The sequence below is a fragment of the Lepisma saccharinum genome, chromosome 12, assembly GCF_977018435.1.
Source record: "Lepisma saccharinum chromosome 12, izLepSacc3.1, whole genome shotgun sequence".
Taxonomy (NCBI): Eukaryota; Metazoa; Arthropoda; class Insecta; order Zygentoma; family Lepismatidae; genus Lepisma; species Lepisma saccharinum.
In genome coordinates, this window is record NC_139240.1 from 64,852,571 (window position 1) to 64,869,264 (window position 16,694).

At 38.3% G+C, this 16,694-nt stretch overlaps 2 protein-coding genes across 2 annotated transcripts in view; one reads left to right on the forward strand and one right to left on the reverse strand.

The window, feature by feature from the left end:
- PolrMT (mitochondrial RNA polymerase) overlaps positions 1–4,769 on the reverse strand; it is a 105,908-nt gene extending 101,139 nt beyond the window's left edge. Inside the window, exon 1 of the mRNA XM_083132521.1 lies at positions 4,557–4,769. Coding sequence (XP_082988647.1) covers positions 4,557–4,686 — 130 coding nt within the window. The 5' untranslated portion in view covers positions 4,687–4,769. The remainder of the gene's footprint in view (positions 1–4,556) is intronic.
- A 554-nt stretch (positions 4,770–5,323) lies between these two features.
- Positions 5,324–16,694, forward strand: part of LOC145996171 (activating signal cointegrator 1 complex subunit 2) — a 59,862-nt gene continuing 48,491 nt past the window's right edge. The window contains exons 1-3 of the mRNA XM_083132522.1: positions 5,324–5,513; positions 8,083–8,160; positions 11,778–11,938. Of these exons, the coding sequence (XP_082988648.1) occupies positions 5,487–5,513; positions 8,083–8,160; positions 11,778–11,938 (266 nt within the window). The 5' untranslated portion in view covers positions 5,324–5,486. The remainder of the gene's footprint in view (positions 5,514–8,082; positions 8,161–11,777; positions 11,939–16,694) is intronic.

The window sequence follows — 16,694 nt, forward strand, 5'->3', positions numbered from 1 at the left end:
TAAAAGCATGAGGGATGTCCAAATGTGACAGATTAGCCTCAGCCAGATCATCCTATTGCAAGTTAAGAATAAGAGTGTGCTGTTCCTGTCGGCTCCATGCCGAAATCTTACACCCTCGATTTCGCAAACATTTCAAATATTTTCATCAAATAAATAAGTTTGTAGTAACAAAGGGTGTTTCTAAATAGCGCGGAAGGTATATATTTTTTACATCTACGGCTACAAAACTTATGTTTCTTTTTTATATTGAAGTTCCTTATACGGCTTTTCAGGGCTTCCATACCGGATTCATGTCACAGGCGGAAAAGGAGTGTAATGTGGTCGCATTTTTTGGAGGAGTATCTGGATGAGTTTATGTGGTTTGACAGGCATGGAAAACAACGACGAGGCACGATGAGGAATATCATTCAACATATTGTTGAACGGTATCCTCAGCGTGTGTAAATACGTTATCTTGTGGAACATCGTGCACATTTTTCTTTGCAACTGTGGGCCAGAAAAGGGAAGGGTTGTATTTTGTGAATGACTTGTGGGATGGGATAATTTGCAACTTATTATGATGGTACGGAAAGGGGAGGGTAGTATTCTGTGGAAAAGGACAACAAACACTTTTGACAAACGACTTACTTCTCTTCTGGACTTTCAAATTAACTTTGACCCACAATTCAGCCTTCACTTGGGTTAAAGAGGTAAGTAACCATTTGAGGTTTAATTTCAGCCTTATTGCTTTGGTACCTAAATGTGTAAGTGCGAAAAATAGTATTGGGGTCAGGGGGCTCTTGCCAGTAGGAACACAGCAACCACCTCGGAACTTCAAACGGCTGTACAGTCGTAAATACTTATTTCCGCGCTCCAGAATTTTATTGTTCACAATTAGCAACACATAATCTTTATAAAAAAGAGAAGTTCACCTGCAAAATCGAGGGTGTAAGATTTCAACATGGACCCTTCCTGCCTAACTACGCACGTATCTGCACTGTGCAATTAACACTAGAAAGCTAACATGTCCTGTGCCAAACGTTAAAGCTCACCATTCGTCAGCTGGACTACTGATTTCTTCAGAATTAACCCATCCGCATACCTAGTCGTCGAATCGACAGGTTCCAGATTTTCATCACGTAGTTTCTTCTTCTGCCAATAGATGGCAGAGGTTGTATGATATTACGAATCAATGACTTGTATGTTTGTGCTGCTAAGTTTTTCATACCATTTCAAGCGTGTTTTGTTCAGTAATTTCTCATGTAAACAAACCTTTATTTGTTACGTCTTGCCAACATGTCACGTAAGAATGTTGTAGAAGATTCTGCGATTGAAAAGTTGCTTTTCGATAGCGATGAAAAGGAAAATGTGGATTTTGGAAGTGGAGATGAACACAGTGATTCATTTTCTGTTCGTGAAAGTGAAGAAGAGGTGGCTGTGGCAGGAAAAAAACGAAAGGTTGAGGAATGGAAATGGACAGATGTGTGTGATCAAAACGAAATTTCTAGGAAAATAGTAATCTCAGGTAAACCTGGTTTCAATAACATTGTTCTACGTTCACTGGGGGATAATCCCAGGGCATGTGACGTACTAAAAAAAATTCCTTCGGGACGAGTTTTGGGAATCCATTTGCAATGAAACCAACATGTATGCCAAAAGCCAAATGAAGGTGATGGTAATGGTAATGTAGACTCTAGCAGTAATGAAACAAAATGACTTGAAGCAACACCAGATGGAATAAAAGCCTTTATTTGTTTGTGTGTTCTTCAATCTCTAGTGAAGAAGGAAAGCCTTCGAAGTTACTGGAGTGTTAGAAAACTCACAGAAACTCCATTCTTTGCCACTGTGATGCCACTCAAAAGATTTGTGAGCATTATGAGGTATTTACATTTTGTAAATAATGACACGGTAAATACACAAGATAAACTAGCAAAGATCAGGCAACCCTTGGAATACATAAACAGTAGGTTTCAGGATATTTACACACCAGAGCAGGACATTGCCATTGATGAAAGTCTTGTGGAATGTAGGGGTAGACTATCATTTATTCAATTTAATCCAAGCAAGAGGGTTAGATTTGGTGTTAAATATTACAAATTATGTGAATCTTCCACTGGCTACTGTCACCAGTTCAGAATATACACAGGCAAGAAAGTTACAAATGAAAGTGTACCTGAACATGAACTAATGCAACCTCTCCTTCATAATGGATACACATTGTTCATTGATAAGTATACATCTCCTGTCTTGTGCACTAAACTATTAGAGGCAAAAACAAATGGGCATGAGTTTGCAACACCGGACCACTCTCCAATTTCTATAAAATTTCGCCTACTTACTAATTTCGGTGTCCTGATGACTTATCTGTAGTTCATATTTGGCAGTTACTTGTTAAAATTGTACATTTAGGTGTAGAACTTGTAAAATAACCTTGCGATTTACCACGGTCATTGTCCATACACAGCAATTGGGAACCATCTTTCTTTCGCAATTCGTTAATGGTCTTCCTTTACGCACAACAATCTTGCTACCTTGAATATTGACGTCAGACGAGGAATGCCTACAAGGTTAGGTTAGGTTCCATTAGCATAAATAAAAAGAAAAATGAATATTTTGGCTAAGAAAACTACACCCTGTCTTGCCTAACATGAAAAAGCTCTCTCCCATGATGTCAGAACACTATGCTAAAGTGTTGTGCGATAAATGACACCCATTCAGGGGAAATGGCGTGTTCCGTGGAGTACTGTTCTTATGGTAGGGTCATGTTACGTTACGAAAACATAGTTTGTGTCGTTTTCTTCTCGATTTCCATACTCGACCGCCAATTATTACATGCAGATTTGTGATTAGGAGTTCACAATTAGTGAGTAGGCGAAATTTCATAGAAATTGGAGAGTGGTCCGGTATTGTGAACTCGTCCCAAACAAATGTTGTGGGCACTGTCCATCTTACCAGAAAACAAATGCCAAAATACTTAAAAAATAAGAAACTGAAAAAAAGTGAGGCCATAACCATGTTGAGTCATAACATCATAGCCATCAAGTGGATGGATAGGAAGCCAGTTTCAATGTTGTCAACTATACATGATAATATACACATGACAAACACAGCAAAGAAAGACAGAAAAACAGGGGAACCCATTCAGAAACCTCAAGCAGTGATCCAATACAACAAGGGGATGGGTGGGGTGGATGGAATGGATCAGCAACTGGCATAGTTTTCCATTATGCGTCGCTACCTGAAAACATGCAAGAAGTTTTAATGCCTATGTAATGTATAAGAAAATTAGGTCATCTGATAAGGGACTCAAGTTCAATCAACTCAGACTTTTGGTTATTGAGCAAATGCTGGAGGGACTCGTATTACCTGCATATGCCCGGAGAGGCTGCCCTTCTAGTGATTCACCGTCACGACTGCAGTGTGGCAATTGGGCACATTTCCCCCAACAAATCTCTCCAAATCCTATCAAGCAGAATCCCTCAAGACAATGTAAGGTATGTGCAACACACAAGAAGTAGTCAAGCAGCCGTTGGGAGTGCACTACACATGCCGGAATGATTTAAGGAGTCCATATGAAACTGAACTATTAGGTGTTTTTCTATTTATTTTTCAAGTAAACTGCATATGTTCATACTTATTACTGTACTTTCACTTCAATATATAAAATTTTCGCATAAATTGCTTGGATAGTTTTTACAATATTTGACATCTTGTCTTGCTGTGCAACCATCATGGGAGATGGCCAAATTTAAATGGTATTTCATAACAAAAAATTTGGCATATAAATGGTATGCGGATGGGTTAAAACGCAGCCTAATTTTGCAAAAACTATTTTATTTACTACAAAAGTTAGTATTTACTTCCAAAATACATGAATAGCATGGCAGGATAGCAAAATTACATTACTACAAATCTTGTGTGCACTCAAAACAACACTATGACTGGTGTTCACCACACATGGCTTAGAAGAAAGGGCAGCAGAAGAATCTGGTCATTCTCAGATTGCTTGAGGGTTAGAATGCAAAAATCTTCCTTGTTGTTGTTGAGCATCTGCATTTGTCTTTTGCATCTCCATATTCATGATGATAGCAAATCTTACGAAATTGTTGTGGATGTTTTGGTGTACGTAAACAATAACCTTTCGTCTGTCAGGCGACACCAAATTAAAAACCATTAGAAGAACACTGAAGGAACGCTTGTAAAAGGGCACACACTCTTCTATGTCAGTCTGTCTGATCCAAATTAAGGTAGACGGGACGGCCAGCGGAAGATTTCAGTGGAAGGGGGTAAAACAAGAAAACTGCCCAACATGCGAATTGTGCTGTGGAAACCACTCCGCCACGAAAGTGAATTGTGAAGCCCACGTCTTTAAGTACAAGGGGAAAGTTTCAGAACTTAAATGAAACTCTATTGTGAACTTCGATTCGAGTTAACATCATGTGCAAACATCCTTGGCAGATTAACATACGGAAATGAACGTTTGTACATAATAATAGAGGAATACAAGCCTACATAACGCTCCAGGGTCATGATTTGAAATGTTTTTTTTATTTTTCTAGTGTACGTACAGTACATACCTGAGACTGTATTGCCACAAACCCCTTGACGGCAATGAAAACATACTGTTGTATAGGTTGGCACTATACAAATGCGAACTCTCAAATCTCTATAATAGTGTAACGCATTACGTCTCAATAAATTGTACATGATTTTGGGATCTCTTGGTACTCCCACAACATTTGTAACATGTGTTACGCCATTTTAAGTATCTTCGTTTTCTTCTTTCCTAAACAAGCATGGCACGGACTACTGACAACGAGCATGTTTGTGTAAACAAAGGAAGCCAACCGAACTCGTCTACAAAGATTCTCCTTTTCGCTTGGTAAAACATTTGTCCCGCACGTTCACAAAGATCGCAATAATTAAACAAGAGCATATGCTTTGTCTTTCTTTGAATGTAATTGAAAAAAATCAGTCACTTTCTTTGGGCGCCTCCAGAACCGTCCAACGTTGAAGCGCAGTTTCTAAGTTTGGAAGTTTGGCGTGTTTTTATGGTATCTGCTGGATGCAGAGTTTAGTAGCGAGAGGCAACCATATAAAACAATTTACGATCTACGCTTTTCACACACTGGATCAGTAACTACTAAAAATGTTAAGTACAGTACTTGCAAATTGCAATTATGTAAATGTTGATCTCAATTATCGTGTATAAAAGAAATGTGCGTGAAATGGTGAAATCGTTGCGGCTTGGAGTAGCAATTGCTACCGCACAACATCCAGGTAGCAAGTACCTCCAGTGGTCTTCGTTTGCTCCTACGTTGAGCGTTACTGGAAGCTTCCGTTTGCCGATTTCAGAGGGAACGGGGAATGGAAGGGCATTCCCCGCTGCGTGTGTGTGCTTGTAATGTCAAAGCAATTGGAATATTTGGTTTGGTATTGACACAAAATAAATTGAGGAGTATTGTTTCGTTGTGCAAATGACTGGTTAACTTTTATCATTTGTAACTATGGCTCATCATTCTTCCAATAACGAGGTAAGTTTGATATTCTTTAATTGAAAAACGAAAGCATTCACTGTGCCTGTCCTAACTTTAGGCATTATTATTGTTACTAAAATTCTATATTGTACCCTTGATTGACCATGGAACCCAAGTAATTTTAGGTTGTTTTCGTAGAGTGGAGTGAAATATTGGGAAGGATAATGTAGAACAATTTTAATTCAACGTACGGTAGTACGATATCAGTATTTCATTTTCCATATCTGAAAAATCGTGGTTAGGTTCCCTTAGCATTAAAATAAAGTCCCTAAATGCATTCTACTAAGGTTCCGATTTACTTCCCACGCTTCTACGATATTTACTGTCGCTTGTCGACGGAGAATTTCTTGTCCATGAGAAGTGCGTAAGGTAATTTTCAAGTTGTTTTTTTCAACATAAATAACTTTTTCGAGTCCAAACAGCGCTCATTACTTTAAGGGAGGTTTAATTTTCGTGTGACAATGATTTCCAGAATTCTACGATAGTTAGTCTTTGTGCTAAGAGAAATCCTAAAACAATCGGAACCGTTACCCCACTCTCCAATATCTATATAATTTTGCCTACTCACTAATTGTGAACTCCTAATGACGAATCTGCATGTAATATTTGGCAGTCAAGTATGGAAATAAAAAAAAACAACGAAATAAACTGTTTTCTTAACGTAACGTAACCCTACCAATAGCTCCACGGAAGACGCCATTTTCCCAACATAAAGAAATCAACAGGTAAGACAAGGTATAGTTCTCTTAGCTAAAATATTCATTTTCTTTGTATTTATGCTAATGGAACCTAACCTAACCTCGTAGGCATTCCTGGTCTGATGTCAGCAAGGTGGTTGTGCTTAATGGAAGACCATTAAGGAATTGCGAAAGAAAGATGGTTCCGAATTGCTGTGTATGGGCAATCTCCGTGGTAAATTGCAAGGTTATTTTACAAGTTCCACGCATATATGTACAATTTTAACAAGTGACCGCCGAATATGAACTGCAGATACCTCATCAGAACACCAAAATTAGTAAGTAGGCGAAATTTTATAGAATTAGGAGAGTGGTCCGGTATTGTAAACCAGGGCGCGAAATTTCCGGTCGCCATTGGCGACCAAAAGTTTTGGGCTGGCGACTAAAATTTCGTTGTTTCAAATGTGTGTCAAACACACCTCAAGACTTCACCTCTTGAGAGAAACGGCAAGTTATAGAAGAAATTCTAAAACTGAGTGATATTCACACTATGAGGTGGTTAGCCAGCAAAGAACGTGCAATAAAAGCTCTCTTGCAATCATGGGAAGCTGTTGTGGCCCATAGAAAAGACAATGATGGTGCTAAAGCTAAGGATTTGCTGAAACGTTTGAAGCATTTTAAATTTGTTAAGCTTCTGTACTTCCTTTTGGATTTCTACGGGAAATAGAACCCTTTAAGCGTGGCACTACAATATAAGAATTGAACACTGTATTTCAGTTTTGGCTGACCTGGAATCTAATGTTGGACCAAGCGAACAAGATTTCTTGGACCATGTATCCATTTCAGGGAAGATCAAGGATGTGCAAGAGTTTCAGACTGTTAGAGGAATCATTATTAACAATGTGAAGGTGTATAGTCACGGACAGTTCTGGGTTGTAATGAATGAATTGACTTTGAATGGAATTGTTACAACCCAGCAGTGTCTGTGACTGTACATCACAGAAACATTGCCGTCTATGTCAACAGATGCGATTGCATCTCTGCATGTTTTCGACACCTTGGGTTGGCCTCCCAAAGAAAATATTCTTCAGTTTGGGATAGAAGAAATAAAGAAGCTCTACATATACTTGAACCCGAGCCTTTTTAATGAGAAAATTGTGCTGTTCTACCAGTGAGCACAGCCTCATGTGAGGGAGGTTTCAGCTGTCACAACAGATCAAGACTACTTACAGGAACTCTCTGAAGACTGAGGCACTGGATGATTTGCTCAGAGTTTCCGTAAACGGACCCCCCCTCCATCCTCCCTGTCAGAGTTTGACCCAGCAACTGCGATTGATAAGTGGTACTTCAGTGCAGAACGACAGCGCTACACAAACATTAATTCCTAACTTTTTAATAATTGCTCATATTTTTATTATTTATCAATATAAAATAGTGGCGACCAAAGATTTTAGTCCGGCGACTGATTTCAAACTTGAAATTTCATGCCCTGTTGTAAACTCATGCCCAAATCTTATATGGCATATATAAGATGAGTGTGTCGTGTATCGAAAGTTATGAATTGATGTTCTAGTTACACTTTGTGTTTGGTTTTCAGTTTGTCATGTAGTCGTCATTCATCTCCTGGCCATTAATTTGATCTAAATCCATAGAAAGCGATGTCATTAAGCTAACATTTTGGAATGTGACTGGCCTATTATTAATGTAAAGATTTATATTTTAATGTAATTTTTCTTTATTCCAAAATTTACATTTGTTCTTGAAATTTAGCATTCCTGAAACCTGAAAAATGTAGTTATTCCATGTGGAGTGTGTTATATTATGTTGCACACAGAAGCATATTAGAGATAGTAGGTGAGCTAATCATATTTAATTTTATTTTTCTAAAGTGTGGAGAGATTGAACCTCTTGAGAAAAGGAAGATTATTATTGAAAAGGATGGGATTAAGAAGCATGTAGCTGCTCTGGTGAGTATTTGCCCCACTTTTTACTACTTCTGCCAAAGATATTCCATGTATATTCCAGTCAGAGACTGACACTTCGTCATTCATTTTTCATTTATCTATCTGCTGTCAGGATTCTGCTGTGTGTTCAGGGTTCCCACACACCTGGAAAACCTGGAAATCTCAGGGAATTTGAAAAAAATACAAATCTCAGGGAAAATCTTGTAATTGATTAATGGTTCCCAATGAAGCAAAACTGAGGGATTGCAATATGCTCCTGTCTGTGGATAATCCAAGCTGTTGTAGCATTTCTCTTTCAGCAAGGAACTCATATCTATTTGTTTGTCTGTTTCTTGTTTTTAAATGTGATTCCAGGGCTGGTGACCAAGTGTATACCCTCATAAATTTTGCGCTTTTTAAAATTTAATTAGCCGATTTCGATCTTTTACATGACGTAAAATATATTTCAAGATGTGGAAAACGCATAATAAAGATAACCTGATGTCCAAAGTTAACCAGTGTTCATCTGATTTCCCTTATTAGGGAGTAGTTTTAAGTTTTTTCTTCCTTCTTTTTTTACAAAATAGTAAAAAAATGGAGTGTCCTGTTTAGGGATTTAGGGAAATATTAATTTTGTGCCATCTTTTATGTACAATATTGTGTATTTACTGCATTTAGAACAGAATTTTAAATATTTACTTACTAGTGCCATATATGAATTACGTACTGTTCATATTTTAACTTTTTGATCATTTTCAACTATTGTTATAGTCATGACATGACATGTGAATTTTTACATGCCTCAAAAGCTCACATATGTGTAAAATGGAATTACTTGTAGGACCAGCAGATCTACATTAATATCATGTAGTAAAATAGTTTTCTCAACAGATATGCCAGAAATTGAATATCATGAGGTGAAGGCCAGTCGAATGGTGTATACTTAACCCCCCATCACACTTGCACTTGTCACTAACTTACCATTACGTACTAGCATTCCTCACTTCTTCATCTTAGTCAATATCTTAAATGCTAATAGTTAAAATTGCTCCCAAATTTTGTATCTTAACCTTTAAAGTCCCATGGCGCTTATGCAGTTTTTACCTCTGTCCTAAGCCATTCAAAAGAGTTTTGTAAGGTTTAGCACAAATCGTTATAGCTTCCTTCGTATGGCAGATAATTTAGTGCAACAAGAAACATTTTACTAAGAATAAAATGTACTTTGACATAGAAAAGACGAAGTGTTCCCATAGAAAAGACGAAGTGTTCCCATCTGTATGCATTTCTTATTATTCGTGGCTTCAGATGTGAAAATTGGAAAAGATAAAATTTTGCCCCTCCCTGTTGAGACATGGGACAGGAACAAATTCTATGTCCTATTTGCAACCACATGTCTACATTATAATTCAATATTTATTTTGTTCATAATGCCTTTTGCCATTCGAAGAAAAAATGAAAAAGAAACAAAGTGCATGGGTTATTTTCGACAAGGGTTGGCAACATGCACATTTTTTTTTTTAAAAAAAACTAATTTCAAATATACATACATGAAATTGGAAGTCAAAATAAAAACTTATGGGACTAAATAAAATGTACTTTGACATAGAAAAGATGAAGTGTTGCTATCTGTATGTATTTGTTATTATTCGTGGCTTCAAATGTGAAAATTGTAAAGAAGAAACAAAATTAGCCCCTCCCTGTTGAGACATGGGACAGGAACAAATTCTATGTCCCATTTGCAACCACATGTCTACATTATAATTCAATATTTATTTTGTTCATAATGCCTTTTGCCATCAGAAGAAAAATGAAAAAGAAACTAAGAGCATGAGTTATTTTCGACAAGGGTTGGCAACACGTCGCTGTCGATGCATATCAACTCTTGGTTTCAAGTTCCATGCATTTCAAGTCATGAGCATAGAAAATGAACAGGGTTTCAAGGTGACGAAAAAAAGGTTCTGTTCCATTGGTCGGCACATGACCAATCAGGACTTGAATGGTTAATGCAATCACTGTTAATTTGAGATACAGAAGTAGGGATGGGGCAGATTAATTGGTATCAGGTGATATAGGCATATCAGTGTATCTGTGAGTGTACCGATAATTTTACTGATCTAATCAGTAAAACCTCATTAATCTGCACTATGGGGGGGGGGGGAGGTTAAGTTGACTGGTTTAACGAAAGTCCAGACTAACTGAAGTAACCTAAAAGAACAGTAGAAAGTGCATTAAAACTCCGTTTATAGCAACAAAACACGTTTATTATGGTGTATTTAAAGGGCATAGGCCTAAATACACTATACAGTACAAAGTCTGCGGGAAACAGAATGTCATCAGTGGTTGACTACCTTTTCTTGGGAAGTTCTCTTGTTGACTTCTAGCCACATTTGAAACCTTGCATTCTGTTTTTTTTTTTTTTTGCCTGTCCGGATTAATGAGGTTTTACTGTATTTATAAATATCTTATAATTTAGTGCAATATTGTGTCCTTTTTCTTTAAAACAAATGTCTACAACTGCAGCTTCTTTTGCATCGCAAAAGCTTAGTTCATCAGGTATCATGTATTTATTAAAGAGGTCAATGAACCATTTGAATTTTTGTATCTCATCAATAGAATGTCAATGTTGTTACTTTATCGGCATCAGCTAAAATTTCATAGCAGCAAATCCCTGATAAGGAGTGTTTCCGACAAGGTTGATTTAGATAAAGATTTAAATTGGGTGATTTATAAAAGAAACTCTTGATTTAAATCACTTTAAAGAAACACTATATAGAATAATGTACACAAGGAATTTGTAGATATCAGAATCACTTTTGGTGTAAGTACATTAAACTCGTAATCATTGAATAGTGTTTATTAGGCTCTACAAAAGGAGCAAAATACATATGTGCGGATGGCGGTAAAACTTTTATGTCTTGATTTAAAATTAAATAATTTTTATAGGCACAAAAAGCAAAAATTTTGTGTGGAATAATGTACAAAATACTAATCATATTAAACCGTAAATAATGTGAATAACGTAAATAAGTTAAGAGATCATTATAGTTTCATTAACACACTCAACAAACTTTAGTATCAGAAACAGAAAAATGTATGCAATGTAGCCTATATTTTTTTTTATTTGCTTTAATCACACTGTTGAAATATTTTACAGAGGCCATTTACCAAAAAAACATGCAAGCAGTTTTGATCATCCTTATTTAAAAAATCATCAAAAATTATTTTTTAAATATAAATCATGATTTTTATCCACCGTGAAACTAGTCGCACTGTTGGCAAATGTTTGTTGACTTTTCTACTAACAGTACAAACTTCATCATCAAGCATTTGCTTTGTTCTAAAAGCTACTTTTTTTATGTGCGATTGTTATACCTCGACAGTTTCGGTGCCAATGAGAAACGAGGGAAAAATCGTCTGCTGGGCAGCGAGGAGCGAATGGAAGCCAGAAGAGAGGCGCTTACGTAGACGCTGTTGCGACGTTGCGTATTTTAATTGGCTGCCTGGCTTTGACTTTCCCCAGCACCGAGAAAAGCCAGGGAGCAACTAGCACGGGAACCGGGACAGGTTGTAACAAACGCGGTATAAGATATATGCTTTGTCAGTGTGTACTAATCTAGGAATTGAATTTTTGTTTTATGTAGCACATTGGTTGGGTAGAAGAAAGGCCATATGTGTCATACATTCCACCACCTGTCCCTCAGGAAGATGGCAGCTTTGTGTTGGGAGCTAAGGAGGATTGGCTGGAGAGGATGGAGTACATCCAGGATGACCTAGATTGGCTTCTCCATTTGCCACAGCACAGGTATGAGGGTATGAGTATGGGGTATACACAGAGGCTAGGCAAAACTAAAGCTTTTTTTAAATTTAAATACAGGCCGAGAAAGCCATGAATCCAACTAAACATATAGGCATAAAATTGGCCAGGTGACAGTAGTTTGCGCTGTTGCCGCAATCTGAGCAAAACCCCATGTGTTCGGAGGCTTGAGAGAATGGAAGAACTCGTTATAGAGTTTATCTTTGTAATCCGTGTAATACAAACTGACAGTATTTGCTCGAAAGGGCAGGGATACGACAAGAGTGCCCCAGAGAGAGAGGTCAGTTTGATGCTCAAACTAGGCAATGTAGCTCGGTTGATGTTGCCACACAGTGCACTGGAACCAGCAACTTTTGTCCCACTCTCGCTTTGCTCTTCCCATATGTGGCACCAGCACAATTCTGCCCTGCCACCTATTTTCATACGTCTGCATTTGAGATAAAGCTACACATATTGAAATGTGACCTTAAAACATTTTTAATTTATTAGTTAATACAAGACTGGATTTAAAGTAATTAATTCTTCCACTGAAGTGGCCTTATTAACCTTTACAGTCGCATGGCACTTATGCAGTTTTTACCTCTGATCCAGGCCATTTAAACGAGTTTTGTAAGGTTTAGCAAAAATCGTTATAGCTTCTTTCCTATGGCAGATAATTTATTGAAACAAAAAACATTTTACTAAGAATAAAATGTTCATTGACATAGAAAAGACAAAGTGTTGCTATCTGTATGTATTTCGTATTATACCTGGCTTCAAATGTGAAAATTGGAAAAAATAAAATTTTGCCCCTCCCTGGTGAGACATGGGACAGGTACAAATTCTATGTCCTATTTGCAACCACATGTCTATGTTATAATTCAATATTTGTTTTGTTCCTAATGTCTTTTGCCATCTGAAGATAAAAAAACAATGAAGTGCATGAGTTATTTTCGACACGGGTAGGCAACATGCACAGTGAAGTGAAAGAGTTATTTTTAGCCCGGATCCTACCTCTTACTCCCCCCTCCTATCATTTTCCTTCCGAAGAAGGAGTGGTTGTCTTCCTGCTTCGGCATGTTGAGAAGGAAAACAATAGACAAACGATTTCCTCATACGTCTCTTTCCTGCAAGGCATGAGATTGTAAACAAGCATTTTCAATGGCGGCCAACTCACTTCCATGAGCTTTGTCATTCAATGCTTCTTTTACTGCGCCGACAAAGAGGAGGTGTAAATTTAGCAGCTGCTGCTGACATCATTAGGAGTTGAAGAGCACCAGCATCCCTGTCGATACATATCAACTCTTGGTTTCAAGTTCCATGCACTTCGAGTCATGATCATAGAAAAAGAACACGGTTGCAAGGCGACGAAAAAAGGTTCTGTTCCATTGGTGAGCATATGACCAATCAGGACTATGGCCAAAAATGCCATCAGTCAGCACATGACCGATCCGGACTTAAAAGGTTAAAGAAAGCTCAACTGGTAATTACAGCCCCTCAAAATTTTAAAATGGAGACAATAAAGGACTTGGGAAAAACCAAAGTGGTAAATGAAAATCCCCAGATTTTTGAGGCCCTCCCCGATGGTGCAGTGGTAACATCGTCCCCTTGTAATGAAGGGGTTCTGGGTTTGATATAGTGGAACCACAGGGATATGGACTTGCTCGGAATCACATCGAAGGAGGGGAGAGGAGCCTTCAGCACAGTCAGTCAAGTGTTGCCAGGCCTATTGATTTCTTGGAAGTTTCCTTAACAAACTGTTGCTATGGAACCACCAAGGGCCTGCTCATCTTACTTGGGCATTGAGGGGAGAGGTAAAGTGGAACACATGGAAAACCACCCACTCATGAAAAGTGCCACTTCAACTTGAAATTATGCCAAACGCTACTCAATTGTGCCAGGACATAATAATAATATTATTATTTTTACTATTTTTAGATAACATTTCTATTTTGGTTATTTTACGTTGCCTTTGTCCCTCTACAGGTAAGTACGACGATAAGGATGAATGAGGAACTGATTGAGTTGGTGTTTTAAATATACTTTGTGCACAGTAAGGTGAATCGGAACTGGACCTACAGTTTAAAGTGGGATCCGAACCACTATGTGCCTCCACAGAGTGTTGAACCAGGGACCCCTTGATTACAAGGCGATGATGCTACCACTGTGCCATCGGGAGACCCGAAGGAACTGATGAAATGGCACGAACACAATGACACATTCATGTCTTACTAGGTAGAAAGATTCCATTTTTCAGGTTATGTGCAACTTACTCACTTGATGTACTACAGAGTGTCCAAAAAGTCACGCAACCCGGTGTTTTCGACCGTATAACGGAATAGCGAAACGGAATGAGAAGAAACGCTTTCTGCCAAGAGAATGCCCTGTATATTGGGAAAATTTAGAGAGACAAACATATGTAAGAACATGCATGTTTTAATAACAAATAAGCAAAGTGTTGCCAAAGACGGAAAAAAAATATTTGCAAATCGTGTATATTGATGCACAGAACTCACTGAGGTAAATTATTGCAACATTTCACAATACCAACAAACAAATTGGATGGCCATCTAATGAATTTGACAGAAAAAGAACTTTGACGAAGTTTCAAAAACATTGCAGAAGGGAATTAATGGGCTGTTCCGAAAATCGATGTTTTCACAATATTACGAGGGACACTGGCAACACTGTTGGTGTCACGTGTCACTAACAGACGTGTTTCACCTCAGGCTATCACACTAAGGCACTTTTAACGACAAAGGAGAAAGTTGGTTGTTTTCGAACATATGCAATAAATTACATACACCTTGCAACCCTGAAATGTGGGTATCACTACAAATTAAAGCAAATGTTTGAAGTGTCCACTATTTTCTTTCATACATAAGTTGGTTCACTTGATCATGTTCTCAGATACCTTCCTGAGGGTTGCAGCACCGATATTATCAATTTCCTGTGTAATGTTTCGTTTCAGATCCTCCAATGTTCTGGGTCTCGTTTGGTACATTTTTCCCTTTAAGTAACCCCACACAAAAAAAATCTGCAGATGTTAAATCGGGCGAGGGACTGGGCCATAAATCCGTGGATACTAGACGATCACCAAAAAATTCTCTCAGCATACAAAGAGATTCATTAGATTTATGGCAAATTGCTCCATCTTGTTGTAGCCAAACATCATGTTCGTCTTCTTCCAGGAGAGCAACGAATTGCATTATGAGATCCCCGTACACAGCAGTATCCACTGTTGTCTCAAAGAATAACGGTCCCACAAAACGACGTCGCGATATTCCACACCATACACCAATTTTCGGAGAGTGCAAGGCTAGTTCATGCAACGGATGTGGGTTTTCTTTCGACCAATGGCTGGTGTATGATAATCATGTGTTATTTTCATTGAAATGTCACATCAAGAACATAGCGCTTTCGCGCATAGCAACATGCATTTGTTTTCTTTATATGCACGCCAGTAAGAACGTTGCGCCAGTCAGGCGAGAGCGCGCGAACAGTGTGGCTGCTCGGACGTTTTATGCAAAAGCAGCTCCAGTGTTCATTGCGATATATACCATAATATATTTGTTATTTGTAGTACTCGTGGTAGTGAATAAAACAGCAAAAACATAAACATATGGTCCTCCGTCGAGCCGCATAGTGATACGAATCAGTGCACAAACATTATCACGCGTACGTACAAGTTGATTGTGCAACGATCATTCAGCAGACTTCAGTGGCTTCAGTGATTACGCAGTTTCATCCAGCAGCGTTGCCGCATCGACCACCAGCGACACCCGGAAAGCATCGCTTCACACAGCATCGTAGAGCGCCGCAGAAAACACTTCAGCGACTTGGCAACAAGCAGGTCAGTTGCATGCTCATTTTTATGTCTGGCTCTTTTTACGTCAATTTCAATTCCTTGTTTTCCTTGTATCCCGTAATAAACACGCTCAACAATGGAAGAATTACAATCGTTAGTAAAGCAAAGGGGAACTCAAAAGGGACAGATAACAAGAATGCAAACATTTATACGTGCCTTTGACATTGAACATGGTAACGTAGAGGAAATATGCACCCGTTTACAGCACTTAGAAACAATATGGGAAAAGATTCAAGACATGCAGCAAAAGATAGACATCTTGTCGACTGATTCTTGTCAGGAAGAGGTATGGGCGGAAATAGAACAGCTGTATTTTTCGCTTAAGTCAACAATGAGAACAATCATTAAAGATCACGAACTCGATAACACAGCAAAGCTTCAAAACAATGTAACGTCGGCTTCGAGTTCACACTTGAAACTTCCAACCGTGCATTTACCTACATTTGAGGGGGATTATAAGCATTGGCTGGCTTATGAAGACACGTTTCGTTCGCTCATTCACGACAACAAAGACATTCCGCAAATACAGAAGTTTCAGTATCTGCGCACTTCGCTCAAGGGGGAAGCGTTGCGTCTCATTGAAAATCTTCAGATCAGCGAAGCAAATTACAAGGTTGCATGGGAGTTGTTATTAGAAAGATATTCGAACAATAGGTTGATTGCAGCTTCGTATATTGATGAGATCCTTCACATTAAAGCCGTACATAAAGAAAATGCATCAGAACTCAGGGAATTTGTCAATACAGCAACGAGTAATCTGAATGCACTTCGAGCGATACAAACAGACGCGTCGTTAGAAGACATGATTCTTACGCAACATTTCGTTTTACAAGTAGACGTTACAACAAGAAAGGCATGGGAATTACAATGCACAGAATCTTCGTTTCCCACTTTGAA